The 17,116-nt window shown below is 49.3% G+C and overlaps 1 protein-coding gene across 2 annotated transcripts; it reads right to left on the bottom strand.

Moving 5' to 3' along the window:
- Positions 1–111: 111 nt before the first annotated feature.
- On the bottom strand, positions 112–15,772 carry LOC123408607 (cytosolic sulfotransferase 17-like). Of its 2 annotated transcripts, XM_045101672.1 has the most exons (2): positions 14,847–15,772; positions 112–510 (listed from the first exon to the last, which is right to left on the bottom strand). In XM_045101672.1, exons 1-2 carry the CDS (start codon positions 15,600–15,602, stop codon positions 301–303), a joined length of 966 nt encoding a protein of 321 aa, XP_044957607.1. In that variant the 5' UTR covers positions 15,603–15,772; the 3' UTR covers positions 112–300. The 2 variants fall into 2 exon arrangements, with proteins under 2 accessions (XP_044957607.1, XP_044957606.1); XM_045101671.1 differs by lacking the exon at positions 112–510 and having other exon boundaries at positions 14,448–15,749.
- Positions 15,773–17,116: the final 1,344 nt, after the last annotated feature.

Here is a 17,116-nt window from a genome sequence, read left to right as displayed (position 1 = left end):
ATAACCACGCCCATATATATATATGTAAACACACTCAGCTGTTATACACACACACACACCCTGGTGCTCTGGTGCATGTGTGTAGAGTTAACAAGACTAAAACTTTGGAAATTAGGATTGTAAAATGTAGTTCTTCCTTTATTAGTAGATGTAGAAAAACAACTTACATATAACCACGCCCATATATATGTATACACACACACACACAAAACACCCTGCTGTCTGTGTGTAGACAACAAGACTCAGACTTTGGAAACGTGGAAATGAAAGGCACGCCCCTCGGATCCGGCAGGTGAAGTGCTATGGTCGGAAGGTGAAGCCCGACCCTTGCAGCCCCAGTGCGTCGTGGACGATCTTGTCAAGCATAGCTGCCATGGCCGGTGTCATATGGTTGGTCCAGTCCCCGGCGACCCCATTCCGGAAGAAGGACTCGTTCTTCAGGTCGTACACGGTGCCACTCTTGTTCACCTTCATGTTCTTGAGGGCGTGGAAGCTGCACAGCTCCACAATCTGCTGCAGCAGCCCGGCTTGTAAATGCTCCTGACTTGTAAAGTTCTGTTATTCAGGTTTCACCTTCATCTTGGGCTTTACAAGTCAGGAGCATTTACATGCATTCAAGGAGAAGTGGAAGGGGAATACATTGTTTCTTGGGCTGAATACGATGGCAGGCTTGATCATGGCAATAAGTTGTACAAGGTTTGCTCAAGCCCAGATCAGCTAGAGCTGTTGTGCGAGTGCAAACATTTTGAACATTCGGGTATGCCTTGTAGGCACATAATAAAGGTATGTCACCCAGTATGTCATTTTCCATCTTATATTTTTTTGGATCAGAAAATGGATTATTAAGCAGTTAGCAAATCCCTACTAACCAACGTCACTATTATGTTGGAAGGTAATGATGCAAGTTAACATGAATGAGATCCCCCCTCGCATACTCTCCGCTCGATGGAGCCACGATGCAAAACCTTCGGCATCATCCACCACCTCGCAGTTGAACCGTTGTCCGAGTGACACAATTCAGGCCTCCACTAGGCATGCCGTTGTTTACGCTGCAGCTATGCAGTTAGTTTTGATGTGTAATGCTTCACGCGAAGCTTCCGAGATAGGCATCGGATTCATAGCAAAAGCAAAGCAAGCAATAGAGGACATGACTGTGATCGTTGCTGACGGTGCTGAGGTACAAGAAACAGAAGCTAAGCATGAAGATGCCCCAGAAGTAGTCATTGCGCCACCACGTGTTTGCTCTAGAGGCAGGCCAAAAGTTTCTCGTTAGAAATCTCCTGTCGAGGTCACAAACGGCAAGAAGAGGTAGCCCAAGACATAGAAAACAACCCCGCTTGGCGCTCCCGTAACGAGGTTCATGGTCCAGTCACACAACCCCCCCCCCCCCCCCCCCCCCCGCCCCGCGCGCAAACGCCACAGCTGCGGTGAATATGGACACTACAGGTCGACTTGCAGGCCGCAAGTCTTCCTATGTGGCTGGAAATTAATTAGTAAGCTTCTCAATTGCTGTTTTCATCTTTCACAGGGGTGTTGTATCCCTGAATGTTTATTTTGCACTCATATGAACATGATGTTTGTGTTAGGTTGATCTCTTCCGTGTGGGCCCAACGTCCCACCGGGCCCTTGATCTATGCGCCCTGATCGGGGGCGCCCAACCCGTTATGGTTGGTGGGCCCCTCTGACCTGCGCTATATATAAAGTGGTGGGGGCCGGGGCGCACGGTACGAGGTTCACCGCGCCGCCAGACTCTCCACCTAAATCCCCTTCCGATCTAGGGTTAGCGCAGTGCTTACGGGAAGCACCACCCACGACCACACCTCTTCCCTCACGCCACCGATGACTACACCGGCACTGATGGCCGGAGCAGGGAGTTCCTCGGGCTCGGGACTAGGTGAGTAAAAGGTTTCACCGGATCTATCTATGCCTAGTCGATCTACGGCTTCTACATTGGTATCAGAGCCACTAGGCAGAGATTTATTCGGTACAAAGAAAAGAAAGCATTTGTTCCCTCCCCCTACGAACCCTAGATGGGCAAGGCACCGAGGATGGCTACGGCCTCGTCGGAAAAGAAGCGCCGCCGCAAGGCCGCGCCTTTTCCTCTCGATCCCCACACGCATCGGCAAGCCGAGGTGAGGGGAAGAAGAACCTACCCCCTCGGTGGCTAAGTATGGATCAAGATCCAAAAGAAGATCGGATTGAAACCGACAAAAGACAACAAAAAGAGAGGGGGAACTATGCAAAACAAAGGAAAAGGGCGCCACTACCGAACCGTTTGACGGCGGCGCGTTCACCCTAGAGGTGCTCGCGCAGCCGGCAAAGGGGACGGAGATGGCGCCATCGAACTGCTCAAGGGTGAAAAGAACAGCAGGGTAGTTGGCATCCCAACACCTCCCTTGACGGCGGTGCACTCTCCCTCGGGAGAGGGCGCGCACCGGCAAGGGGAGTAAAGGGCGTCGCCGCTGCGATAGGAAAGGGGCACGGCCACAAGAAAAAAAAGAAGAAAAGGGGCCATATCCGAGCAGGGCAGAGAGCCACCGCGGGATCCCTCTCGGCGGGGCCTGAGAGCCACCGCGCGAAGAGAGGCCACCTCGGCGGGGCCTTAGAGCCACCGCGCGAGGGAAGGACCCGGCTCCCCGTCGGCCAACCCCGACGGCCTCCTCCTCGGCGAGGCAGACGGCGCACGGCGCGGGGCCCTCGGCCACCACAGCCGGCGGCCACCGCCCGGCCAGCACACGGCGGGGCTTAGAGCCACCGCGCGGAGGGTCCGGCCCACCGTCGGCCATGCCCGACGAGAGGAGGAGCCGCTCTCGGTCTCTCTATAGGGAGAGAGAGGGAGGAGAAAAGGGATAGAGCGGCGCCGGGAGGAGAAAATGAAAACGGCTAGGGTTTTCGGCTGGTGCAGTTCGGGTTTTAACCCAGCGATGCTTGCACCCGGCCGTCGGATCTAATCCGACGGTCCAGGGCAAAGACCTAAGCCGCCAACGGGCCAAAAGGGGGAAAGGCCACGGGCCGAAAGGAAAAGGCCTTAGGCCGGCGGGAGGCAGGCCGGCCCAGGCCAGGCCAAACTGGCGCAACGACCTGCGGGCGCGCAAGGCGAAATGGGCCTTCGGGCCAAAAGCAGAAAAAGCCCCAGGGCCGGCTCCTTTTTTTAGGTTTTAAAGGATTTTTCGTTCTCTGTCTATATAGACAGATATAAAAGTGTTTTCTAAACGTTTTTTATATAAAAATATGTTTAGAAAAATAGAAAGTAAAAATGTTCAAAGTTTCTGTGAATATTTACAGAATTGTTATATATTTTTTCTATAAAGAAAAGTAGAAAGTATTTTGAGAATAAAATAGCTTTCTCAGAAAAGGGATAGTTCATGAATTTGATAAAAGCATTAATAAAGTTCATGAATTTTATTTTCAATGTCAGAATTATTTTCTGTAAAGTTAAGAGGCACATGAAATTTTATTTCACGTTTTCCGCTGCTAAAAGCAATATGGAATATGATCATGTTGTTATTCTGACCGACGTTGTTTAATCACACGGTCATATTGCATATTGCAAAATGATGCATTTATTTCTATCATTTGCCCAACGGTAATGTAGATTAATATGCATAGGAAATTATATGATTATTTTAACCAACGTTATTTAATGCATATGATTGTCGTACTGACTTCACTTATTTGGTGATTTCAGGAGGTTTCCATTTGATGAGTTGCCTCAAGAAAATTCCGACACTCAGGGGGGACAACTACTCTGAGTGGAGGAAGAAGGTGGACATGGCCCTCTGCATTGCAGAGGTGGACTGGGTTCTGGAGGAGCCACAGCCAGCTGGACCTGCAGACCCAGTCAGAGAGACTGTTGAGGATGATGAGAGCTGGGACAAAAAGAAAGGAAATTATGAAAAAAGAGGTGATGTCCCACTCCATCAGCAACATGCCATGGTTAAATGCCAACAAGAAATGTTTGGCGTTTATAAAGAACACCATTGAGACCACTATCGTGGGATCAATTGCTGATTGCCCTACGATAAAAGAAATGCTGAATAAGATAAAGAGTCAGTTTACTGGCTCTTCTAAGACGTATGCCACCCAGTTGATCAAACAGCTGGTGACAGAGAGCTACCATGGTGCTGGCCATGGCATAAGGGAGCACATCCTTAGGATGAGCCACACGGCGGCTAAGCTCAAACCTATGGATGCGGATCTGGAGATAAAACCAGCTCTCCTTGTCCATCTGGTGATGGCTTCTTTGCCTAAGGAGTTCGAGACCTTTGTTGTTAACTACAACATGCAGCCTGAGACTTGGGACATAGAAAAGGTCATCGCAATGTGCACTCAGGAGGAGGAGAGGATTAAGGCCTCACATGGTGGCACTATTAACTATGTGAAGGAAAAGAAGAAGGGTTTTCCGCCCAACAAAGCTTCTCCCTCCAAGCCACAGGGCAATGGCAATGGCAATGGCAATGGCAATGGCAATGCTCATGTCCATTATCAGCATAGGCACATTCAAGTGGACAGGGAAACTTGCGTCCACTCTAAGGAGAAAGGGCACTACAAGAAGGATTGCCCTGTTTTTCTAAAGACCTTCATGGCGAAGAGAGGTAAAGATATAGTTTCGTTTGTAAATGAATCCTTGTATACAAAGTTTATGAAATCTACTTGGTGGATTGACTCAGGAGCAACTGTTCATGTTGCAAATTCTTTACAAGGATTCAATTCGACGATAACTTTGCCAAGAAATTCAAGAGGAATTGAAGTTGCGAACGGTGTGCAAGCCGAAGTTGAAGCTGTGGGTGACGTCTCCTTGGAGCTAGCCGGTGGTTTCAAACTTCTTCTTAGGGATGTGCTTTTCGTACCTTCATGTAATAAGAACTTAATAAGTGTTTCCTGTTTAGACAAAGACGAATATCAATGTTTCTTTGGACATGGCAAATGTGTCATTTGGTCTCATAATGATTATGTTGGGGATGCATTTCTTCATCATGAGCTTTATTTATTATCGCTATGTGAAAAAGCGCCCTATGTGTTGAATGTGAATGAACAAAGTACTTCGTCGAACAACGATCAAAAGAAAAGAAAAAGAACTCACGACTCCTCAAAGCTATGGCACTGTCGATTGGGCCATATTTCCAGGGGGAGAATAGAAAGATTAATCAAAAATGAAATTCTCCCAAAGTTTGAGTTCTCTGACTTAGAACAATGCGTGGATTGCATTAAAGGGAAATATGTAAAACAGATAAAGAAAGGAGCAAACCGAAGCACAGGAACACTGGAAATTGTCCACACTGATATTTGTGAACCGTTCCCGGTGAAAAGTGTGGATGGTTATGTTTCATTCATAACGTTCACAGACGATTACTCCCGCTTCGGTTACATTTATCCAATCAAAGACCGACATGAAGCATTGGATAAATTCAAAATATTCAAAGCTGAAGTTGAAAATCAGCTTGATAGAAAGATTAAGATAGCGAGGTCTCACCGTGGGGGGAGTACTACGGTCGACACACTCCATATGGCCAAGTCCCTGGACCTTTTGCAAAATTCTTGCAAGAGACTGGCATAGTTGCCTAGTATTCCATGTGGGCGAGCCTCAGCAAAATGGAGTACCTGAAAGGCGTAACCGTACTCTCATGGATATGGTACGCAGCATGATGAGCTACTCAGACCTTCCGTTGGGATTGTGGATGGAGGCGCTTAAAACCGCCATTCACATTCTCAACAGAGTTCCAAGCAAGTCGGTGCCCAAAACACCGCACGAGCTCTGGACAGGAAGAGTGCCATCCCTTCAGCACTTAAGAGTGTGGGGATGCCCTGCGGAGGCCAAAATGTTTAATCCAAATCTTGGAAAGTTAGACCCGAAGACAGTGAGTTGCCATTTCATTGGCTACCCTGATAGGTCAAAAGGTTTTTGTTTCTACTGTCCAGACAGATACACAAAGTTTGTGGAAACGAGACATGCTGTCTTCTTAGAGGACGAGATGATGAGGGGGAGCCGGGTAGCTCGGAAAATTGATCTTGAGGAGAAAAGGGTGCATGCACCGATTCCGATGATTCAAGACCCATTTTTCTCACTACCCGCCGTAACTCCAACCATGACAACTGCGGGAGAAGACCCGGAACCTGTCCTTCAGGAGCCGACTGAACCCGTTGTTGATCATGAATTGGAAGTGCAGCAAGAATTAGTAGAAAGTGTGCCCGACAATGCGGCACTTAGAAGGTCTAATAGAACAAGAAGACCCGCTATTTCTACTGATTATAAAGTATACAATACAGAAATGGCCCACATGGAAGGTGATCCCACCACTTATGAGGAGGCCATTAAAAGCCCTCACTCATCAAAATGGATAGAGGCAATGGAAGATGAGATGAAATCGATGAGTTCCAATCATGTTTGGGACTTAGAGATTATTCCTAAAGGAGCAAAGACAGTAGGCTGCAAATGGGTCTACAAAACAAAGTATGACTCTAATGGGAATGTAGACAAGTATAAAGCCCGACTTGTGGCAAAAGGATTTACACAAAGAGAAGGGATAGATTACAATGAGACCTTTTCTCCGGTCTCTTGTAAGGATTCCTTCAGAATCATAATGGCACTAGTTGCTCATTTTGATTTAGAGCTGCATCAAATGGATGTAAAGACGGCGTTTCTAAACGGTGATTTAGAAGAAGATGTCTACATGAAACAACCCAAGGGTTTTATCATGGAAGGCAAGGAAGATCTAGGTTGCCGTCTAAAGAAATCCATTTATGGGCTAAGGCAAGCCTCTAGACAATGGTACATCAAGTTCAATGATACCATTAAAAGATTTGGATTCCAAGAAAATGTTGAGGATAATTGCATTTATGCTAAGTTTAAACATGGGAAATATATTTTCCTAATCTTGTATGTGGATGATATCTTGCTTGCAAGCAATGGTATTGGTCTACTACAAGAGACAAAGAAGTTTTTATCCTCACATTTCGACATGAAAGACCTTGGTGTAGCTTCATATGTTTTGGGCATTGAAATTCGCCGAGACAGGAAGAATGGAGTCTTAGGACTCTCACAGAAAGCATATTTAGAGAAAGTTCTCCAAAAGTATAATATGCATAAGAGCAAAGCCACACCTGCTCCCATAGTCAAGGGTGATAGTTTTGGGAAATATCAATGTCCCAAGAATCAGTATGAGCTCAATGAAATAAAAACAGTACCGTATACTTCGACTGTTGGAAGTTTACAGTACGCACAAGTGTGCACACGCCCTGACTTAGCTTTTATCGCCGGAGTACTTGGTAGATATCAAGCAAATCCAGGCCAAGAGCACTGGAAGATGGCAAAGAAAGCTTTGCGTTATGTGCAAGGCACAAAGGAAATCATGCTGACATATAGGCGATCTGATTCCCTAAAGATAAAAGGGTACTCCGACCCCGATTTTGCCGGAGATAGAGATGATAGAAAATCCATGTCTGGGTACGTGTTCACTCTCGCAGGGGGAGCTATTTCATGGAAATGCTCTAAACAGACCATAGTTGCATCGTCTACGATGCAAGCAGAGTTCATAGCATGTTTTGAAGCCACCGGGCAGGTGATATGGCTAAAGAAATTTATACCCGACTTGAAAGTGGTAGCTTGTATCCACAAGCCACTAAAGATATACTGCGACAACCAGCCCGCAGTATTCTACGCTCACAACAACAAGTTCAGCAATGTTGTCAAGACAATAGATATAAAGTATTATGTTGTGAAAGATAAAATCCAGGATCAAACTATAAGTCTCGAGCATATAAGTACGAAGTATATGCTTGCGGATCCGCTAACGAAAGGCTTACCACCCAGTGTGTTCAACGAACACTTAGCCGGCATGGGTTTGATGGAAAGCCTATGATCCCTGGACAATAAGAGGCCCAGAAGCAAATGAATTTGTTTCAAAACAAAAGGTGTGTTGTGGCTGTATGATTCTATCGGCAATTAAGCTGTGACGATGAGACATGCTCTACACGCCTATATGTGATGGAAAAAATAAAAGTATAAAGTCAAAGTGAAAGTTGAAATCAAGGGGGAGAATGTTAGGTTGATCTCTTCCGCGTGGGCCCAACGGCCCACCGGGCCCTTGATCTATGCGCCTTGATCGGGGGCGCCCAACCCGTTATGGTTGGTGGGCCCCTGTGACCTGCGCTATATGTAAAGTGATGGGGACCGGGACGCACGGTACGAGGTTCACCGCACCGCCAGACTCCCCACCTAAATCCCCTTCCGATCTAGGGTTAGCGCAGTGCTCACGGGAAGCACCACCCACGACCACACCTCTTCCCTCACGCCACCGACGACTACACCGGCACTGATGGCCGGAGCAGGGAGTTCCTCGGGCTCGGGACTAGGTGAGTAAAAGGTTTCACCGGATCTATCTATGCCTAGTCGATCTACGGCTTCTACAGTGTGTTATCAGTTATCAGTTATCACATGTATTCTGGTGTGGCCTAGTTCAGCATGTACTCTCTTTTTTAGATGAACGATGCAAACAATTTTAACCATCACGTATTCTAGTAATGTGGTTACTAGCTACCCATGCATGAATGGACCCATGTAACTCTTTCATTACCAGGATTAGATAACAGACGGTGGAGCTAGCAGCTCTTGAATCTCTTAGAGTTATTTGCATGCCATTGATGTTCTTATAATGCACACTATTAAGGAGCATCATAAGCAAGTAGGAAGCCCGATCTGCCCGGCCCGCGCTCCTCCAGTCCGGCGTCTCGCGAGCACGTCGCCGGCGCGCATCCTCTCTGGGTAGAGACATGCACCGCGCCGCCACCGGACCCCCTCTCCGCCCCCTCCCGCTTCGCCGCTGCCGGAGGGGGCGCCGGCAAAGCCGCGCGCCCCCCGGGGATGGCGGCGGCGGCGCCCCTCGCTTCGGCCCTCGGGCTCTGACGGCGGCGCCCCGCGTCGGCGGTTGCGGGATCCGGTGTGATCTCGCCAATCGGCGGCGATGGAGGGCGGATCCGGGGCTCCATGGCCGGATCTAGGGAGGCGCTCGACCCTGGTGGTAGGGAGCGGCAGCCGGGCGCGGCTGCGCTGGTCGGCTGGGCACGAGCAGTGTCCAGGGCGCGCGGTGCAGTGGCCTTGGCTGGGGATCGTGATGGTGCGTGGCGGCCATGCTCAGCGGTCGGTGGCGGTGGATATTCAGCGCAGCTCCGGGAGAAGTCCTTGCTCCGGTCTTCATCGGAGCCGCGACGGCGACGCTATCTTTCTTGGAAACGTCGTTGTGGAGGTGTGTTGTTCCCCTTCGTCGGCCGCTGCCCGCACCGCCACCAGCGCCCCTCAGGTCCTGATCTGTGGGCCTCTCTCCTGCGGATTCTTAGTGGTGCCGGCGTGGTTGCCGGGGCCCTTCCTGTGGGTGAAGCCGGTGGAGGAGATTCGGATTGGGGGAAACCCCTTGGTTGGCCCAGGTCGGCCGCACCGACGACGATGCTCAAGGGCGCCGTTATTCTTTTTGGAGACGTCGGTATACATCTGCTCCTCTGCTTCCCTTCCTTGCCTCTCGGGTGAAAACCCTAACTCCGGTGGGCGGCGGTACTGCGGTGCCGTTTCTCTTTTGGGAGCATCGTTTGTGGAGCAGCGCTGGCAGACTGAGGCAAGAGGTGGAGCGGCTTCATCTTGCACGGAATTTTGGTGGAGCTGTCAAATCATGCCTGGCCGACAGGTGCTACGCTGAGTCATGCCTGGTTGGCAGGTGCTACGCACGACAGATCTCCCGGAGTCTTCGCATCTGGACGGATGAGCGCAGGGCGGTGGCGCCGTTCGGCGCCGTGGTGGCGTCGACGGATGATTGGACTGGCAAGGATGATGCGGATCTCTTGCCTGAAGATGGGTTAGTGGTTCGAGGATGATGGCGGCTGGTAAAACGTGTGCGTGAGGTGTGCGTTTTAAGTGTGCTACACCGTCTGTTGTTCCCGATACGTTATGTGGATGGATTGAAAACAACACCGGTCTTAGATATATGGAGTGAGAGCACTCCACATTATCGAGTTTGTAGGTGTGAGTGGTGGCTTTGGGAGGATTGATGTATACTCTTGTTAGACCTTTGTGGAATAATTAATAAGATGACTGCATGCATCAATTGATGCAGAGGCTGGGGGTTTAACCTCCTTCTCAAAAAAAACCCAAGAAACAAAATGATTTAAATACCGGTACTATCATTCCGAGATTGTCTACAAGCATTTCGGACGCATTACATGAAAATAACATCACTGTGCCAGCTTATTATTTTTCATTATGTTGAAAACAGGCCGATCGCCTGTATGAATATCACAGTTGAACAGATTACTAACAACTTGGCAATCATATCTTCTATTTCCTTCATTTTCCCATGTATTTCCGCATTCTTGCCCGTGCCGGCACACATGTTCTGAGCAGCTCTGACCATGGCCGGCACGGCTATATTGTGCCATAGCTGCACACCATATGCATCCTCAAATTTGTAGAAATCGCATGGCCCCCTTACCCCATTGATGTCCTGCAAAAAAAAAAAAAAAAAAAAATCTCATGTACAGCCTATGGAGAGGGTTCGGCACAACTCTGTCTATTCCGAGTCGGCTGTGGTGTCCAGGCGTCTGATAAAGGAAGCGCGAGCGACACAGGAGGCGGTGCACGAGGCGGCGCAGGCGACGAAGGAAGAGGCTACGCAGGTGGCGACGCACGCCACTCGGGCTCCGGTGCAGGCCATCTTCGACGAGGAAGAAGATTACGTAGTACGTACGATATATTATGCATGCTTTTATATGAATTGGGAGGATGAAATATAAGAGAGTTGGATGTGGAGTGAAAAATTTAAGTCATGACCAATTAGCACCTGCCGAAGCGCCCGTGACCGCGGGCATTTGAGGGGCCGGATTTTGCAAGGTGCAGGTGCTGATGCTTTAAATTTAATGTATACACAAACACTGTTTTTTTAGAAAAGGATATACGAACACTGGTGTGTCCGACAAACTTTGCAACGAGAACTATGTATAATCTATGTGTTTTAAATTTGTTGTATGCTATAGCGGATTTGTTCTGTCGGGGCGCATCATTTTCGTTTTTGGGTTTCCGTAAAATAAATTTGTGTAGTTCCAAGATATACTCCCTCCGTACCGAAATATAAGTCTTTTAAGATATTTCACTAGATGTCTACGTACGAAGCAAAATGAGTGAATCTATACTTTAAAGTATGTCTATATACATCGGTATGTAGTTCATTAGTGAAACCTCTAGAAAGACTTATATTTAGGAACGGAGGGAGTAGATCGCTGATCAATTTCTCTCAAAAATTCTAAATTATACGGAGGGTTTACGGATCCCTTCGTCAACTAATTTCCATCACCCCCTGATTCTGAGGGGTGTGGCCCCCTCGCCCTTATTTCTTCCGATCATCTTATAACCCACCTAAATATTGTCCGTACGTGTACGTTCGCTCAATTTCTCCTCCCGAAAATTGGATGATGCGCGTGACAGATCCCACAGCTGAGCTACCAGCAAGCCACCGACCTACATCCTAGGCATCTGCCAACTTTGCTTTTGGATTAGAAATGTCACGTTCTACTTTGTGCCAACTCTGCTGCCTCCAATTCAAGTCGAGCAGCGGCCTACCCCTGTCACTTTGCATTGAATAGGTACACTGTTTTAGGCGAAAGTATCGTATAACACTATCATACAACAGTGTCACAGGAGGCGGCCACTATTGAAGGCTTTTTTCAATAAAGTTAGTCAAAGTTTAATACTTTGACTGACAGAAAAGGAAAAAATACCCTTATTACCGAACGGAGGGAGTAACATGTTACAGTATCTATCTATGTTATTCTAATCATCTCTCTTCTTTAATTGTCTGCAACATCAGCATGTTTGCTAGTCCGAAGTACATAATACTCCTTCCGTTCCATAATATAAGTCTTTTTAGAGATTCCACTAAAAGACTACATACGGATGTATATAGACATAATTTAGAGTATAGATTCACTCATTTTGTTCTGTATGTAGTCCCTTAGTGAATTCGCTTAAAAGACTTATATTTAGAAACGGGGGGAGTACTACCTTAGTTACTTCCATTATGGCCAGCCTTATGTAGAGAAACACCATCTTGTGTGATGAACAGTAAACCAGCGCCGGAAACACATGCATTGCATAGTGATGTCCTTGAATAGTGATGGCATTGCTATTCTTGTCAGTTGTCACACCACGTACACTCACCCCATTCCACTCCACCCATGCGGATAAGGAGGCATCAGAGCAAAGATAAGATTAAAGGCGGATCGGCCTGTGGTCGCGTCCTATGTGCTTCTCATATTTTGAGAGGGGATACGAGGGTTCGTAGACTGTCCAGGAATTGCCACGGTGACGGGAGAAGGAGAGTGGCGTCAGGTATTCCAGTCGGGGCGAGTTACCACGCTCGAGGACGGCCTCCAACGTGCGGCCGGGGACGCCCCACCATAGGCGGCGTCCCTCGGAGTTGAAGCGGCCACGGGGGGCGCCATCGTTGGTTGCGGCGAGCTGGTCGGCGTGACGTCGTTTGAAGTACGCCGTCCATAACTTGTTGTTGTTGGGCGCGTACCTCGGTAGGTTCCGCGAAGCCGTCGGGAGCGAGGATCGTATGCGTGTGATCTCTGCGCGCCGGTCAGGTGCAGATGACGGCGCTGGCACGGGATCCCCGCTGGCGCTCAGCCTCCACGAGCTCGGCACACGCATATCCGGTGGCGTCGGATAATCCGCCTCGTAGAGGAGGCATGCTTCGGACTCGTGCATGTGGCGACGGCCAAAGCCGTTGGTCGCTGCTCCGTCGCCGGGGTAGCGTTCGCCCATTGCTGGAGAGAGGGAGAGGAGGCGTCGTTGACGAAAGGGGCGAAAAAAGGAAAGGGCATCGGTGGCGAGAGTCTGGCAAAAGGTGTGTGGTCACCGGCGAGGGTGAGGAGCGGCTTATATATCTGCGGGGCGGTGCGGCAATCGTGTGAACACGTGACGGGAGTGGACAGGACGTGCATCATGGGGACGCGCCTAGTCACTCACTCGATGGATGCACACACTTCGCGCTAAAAACGTTTTCCCCGACGTTCCGGGACGCCTGATGCGTTGGGTTCGATCTGGGACCACCAGTGCGAGTTTCGGCCTTCACCGATGAAAAAGGGAATCGTGGACACAACTTGGTTGGGTTTTTTCACATCGAAAAAAAAGGATCATGACAGACTGTTGGGATGAGCCTCGGGGCCTCGAGATGCCCTTAGAACGCGACATGCATGTACTAGCACTTTAATTTTGGTACAGCTTTTCTGAAATAGCTAGAACGATGTGACTGCACTAACTAGGATTCTTAGAGTGGAGCATCCTCCCCAGGCTATTTATGGCACCCCATGCTTTTAGCATTGCCTATTTGACTGGACGGGTCACGCTCAACCACCATCTATAATTTGATGCACGCATATGAAAATAATAGCGAATGCTAGTTTTTGGACTTTTCTCACTTTACCATTAAACACGAGCTAGGTGGACTCATTGCAGAACACCCGTCAATAACCTAAGAAAAGAGAGAAGAAAAAAAAAATGATCCAATCGAATCATTTATATGGTCCCTATACGTCCGTTTGTCCGTGAATTCTCATATCCATCTCAAATATGAAAAAAATACAAAGACTCGCTTACACGCCCCGAGCTCCCGATCAGTCCATCACATAGGACGCGGCCCCATTCGGGTCACCTTTTTTCTTTTATTTATTTATTTTATTTTCTCTATCTTTCTCTTCACCATTCATGTGCAAGCGACCGGACCTATGAGGATAAAAATGAGGAGTATGGCTGCACAGTCGAATAAAATAGAAACACGCCCGGGGAGTGACGTTGGCACGTCCGCGGGCTTTTAGGTGATCATGTTCTTAGATATGAGTGCATAATTCACCTTCTCCAAGTTTATCAGAGAAATTCATCGTTGCCTTCTTTATTTCCAAGTTTGAAAAGATCTGGAGATCGCTACTGGAACTCAATGGTAGTTCCAGAGATAACTTCTTTCTGCTCCTCCAGAAAGGAACAATAAAACCAAGCATAACAGTTAACAAACCTATCACTGTAATCAGAACAATGATTTTTAATATTTCAATCTGACCTGTCTTTCTTGGAATCCAATATGTGTTTCTTGCATTATAGTTTTTCCTGCCTGGAATCTTGAGCATGCGACAACAGAGTCCTACAGTCCCATATAGGCATGTAGGCGGGCATCACGTATAAACATAATATTAGTTTAAACTAAGCTAAATCTAATCAGAAGAATTATAACAAACCTGAGATATTTTGACTGGGATCGTACATATATATGTGAATTGTTCAGATTAATTTTATTGAAAACGACTTAAAAATATAGTAGTGCTATGTAAACACACTCAGCTGTTATACACACACACACACCCTGGTGCTCTGGTGCATGTGTGTAGAGTTAACAAGACTAAAACTTTGGAAATTAGGATTGTAAAATGTAGTTCTTCCTTTATTAGTAGATGTAGAAAAACAACTTACATATAACCACGCCCATATATATGTATACACACACACACACAAAACACCCTGCTGTCTGTGTGTAGACAACAAGACTCAGACTTTGGAAACGTGGAAATGAAAGGCACGCCCCTCGGATCCGGCAGGTGAAGTGCTATGGTCGGAAGGTGAAGCCCGACCCTTGCAGCCCCAGTGCGTCGTGGACGATCTTGTCAAGCATAGCTGCCATGGCCGGTGTCATATGGTTGGTCCAGTCCCCGGCGACCCCATTCCGGAAGAAGGACTCGTTCTTCAGGTCGTACACGGTGCCACTCTTGTTCACCTTCATGTTCTTGAGGGCGTGGAAGCTGCACAGCTCCACAATCTGCTGCAGCAGCCCGGCTGCCTCCTCGTCCTCGGAGAAACCGCGGCCCATGAACCCCGCCAGCTTCCTCACGTTGCCCACGGGGTCCTGGAGAAGCTCCTCGTACCGGAGGAAGAGCACCTTGTCGGGCCACCTCTGGCTCGCCTCCCAGTAGCCGGCGACGTGGTGCCACGGCGGGCCGTTGGCGCACTGGCCCTGGCAGAAGAGCTCGAACGCCTCCTTGAAGGTGAAGGTGTCCTCCTCCTCCACAGCAGTGCCGCTGCCGGCGACCGCCATACACTTCTTGGCAAACATCCACATGGAGACCAGCGTGTCCTTGGGGTCCCTGCAGATGTACACGATTCGGCCGGCCTCCGCCGTGACCGTGACGCGCTCCGGCAGGAGGGAGTAGGGCAGGTGGGTGGCAAGCACGCGCGGAGAAGGGAGCGCCGCGAAGACGTCGTCTGCCGTGGTGGCCGACTCAGCGAAGGCGAACTCCAGGAATTCCACGCACTGGTGGGGGTTGCGGTGGCGGAGCGGATGGTCCGGACTGTGCGGCGGGTGCTCTGCCCGATGGACCGCGGCGAAAGCGAGTGCCTTGAGCCAGGTCGTGCCGGACTTGGGGAAGGAGGCGAGCAAGACGTCGGATGCCCTCGGCTCGAACAGCGCCACGGCCTCCATTGCCTCAACGATGTATCCGGGAAACCAGAAACCGCCGTGCTGCGCCATGGGGTCCGGCGGGCACCGCGTCTGTAGCGACAGCGACTTCATCTTCATCTCCTACTGAGGGGGTGCCATGCATGAATTGATCGCGCCGTGCGTCCCACCAAAGCTTTTTTTTTTTCTTCTGATGAGGAGGTGCCGGGTGCGTCCTACCAAAGCTAACCTGTCATATTTATAGGGTGTGTCTTGGGCTTTTGTTTGCACAAAAGACCTTGCGTTTTATAGAAATCAACCCGCGGTCCTTCAATAAGTGGGAAGAAACGTGTCGTTCTTTTGTAAAAAAGCCCCTGGGTAGAGTCGCTCCCCTCCCGTCACGAAGCTCTGCCACTCCGCCGACACGCTCCGCACCGCGATCGCCATGGGCGCCGACCGCACCGTCCACGACCCCGACCCGGCCCGCCCGCTCCCCACCGCACTCGCCATGGGCGCCGACCAGGCCGTCCACGTCCTCCACGACCCCGACCCGGCCCGCCCACTCCTCCCGCTCGCCGTTGCCAAGATCCTTCGTGCCCTCGCGCTCCAGGAGAGCCCCGGCCTCCTCATCCTCGGCAAGCAGGTCCATACTCCCCGTCCGTCTCAGATTCGCCTTAATTCAGTCAGTTTTTCGCCTGATCCTTCATGCCTCTCAGGTGTTGTCTGAATCTCAAAAGTTAACTGATAGGTTTTCGCCAAAAACTTTGAGCTTTTTATAGCTAAGTGCATGCCTAATATGAGAAATAGGAACCAGCTTAGTCCTATGCATTAATTGTACTAATTATGCAGAATCAAGTGTTGTATGATTTTGAGATGCTAGGTAGCAGAGTTATTTATATTGTTCAACAATTTTAGCTACTGAAGTTCAGGAATGAGACACTTTCTGTTGGCCCAGACCAGACTCCGAATACTTTCATGACAAGCGGGCGAGATGACAGGAGGCCAGACAACGGATGGGGTCGCCGGCGGCGAGGCAAGATCCGACAGCGATCCGACGGCTCCAGGATTTGGTAGGGGCGGCGGGGTCCTGCTAGCAGAAGGGCATGGCGAGCTCCGGCGGCCGGCCGGGACGTGAGAGAGGCGAGCCTATTACGCGTGGTGCTGTTGAAGGAGAAGTGGCACAGATGATGCAAGGGGAAGAACGTTGGAGTGGAAGAGAAGATAAGGTTGTATGGAGGAAGTGGTGCATGGGTCCATTACATTTTTATAGAATTGGACACAAAGCAATCAAGTTTGGCACGTGCAGCTGCTAGTATTGTAGTTAATCAAGGTTGTATGGAGGAAGTCTGCTGGACACGAACCATGTGCGCAGGAGGAAGCTGATGTGTTCAGACGCGTGGAACACTAGGAAGGCTACTGGTTTCTTTAATTAGCAATCTGCCAACATTAAATTGGAAGATACTAACGTGTGTTCATAGATATATGTTTTTTAATTAGACATTGATTGGATTCGGAAGTGGAATATATCTCTGAGTCATGACGCGGATCTGAGTCATGACGCCGACGTGTTAGCTTGCACGCATGTGGTTGCTCTCTGAACCAATATGCAGGCAGTGCATAATAAACCATCGACACCGAAACGCAGACCAGGTGCC

The sequence above is a fragment of the Hordeum vulgare genome, chromosome 7H, assembly GCF_904849725.1.
Source record: "Hordeum vulgare subsp. vulgare chromosome 7H, MorexV3_pseudomolecules_assembly, whole genome shotgun sequence".
In the NCBI taxonomy this organism is placed as follows: Eukaryota; Viridiplantae; Streptophyta; class Magnoliopsida; order Poales; family Poaceae; genus Hordeum; species Hordeum vulgare.
Note: the sequence above shows the minus strand (reverse complement) of the source record. Positions and strands in the feature narration are given on the sequence as shown.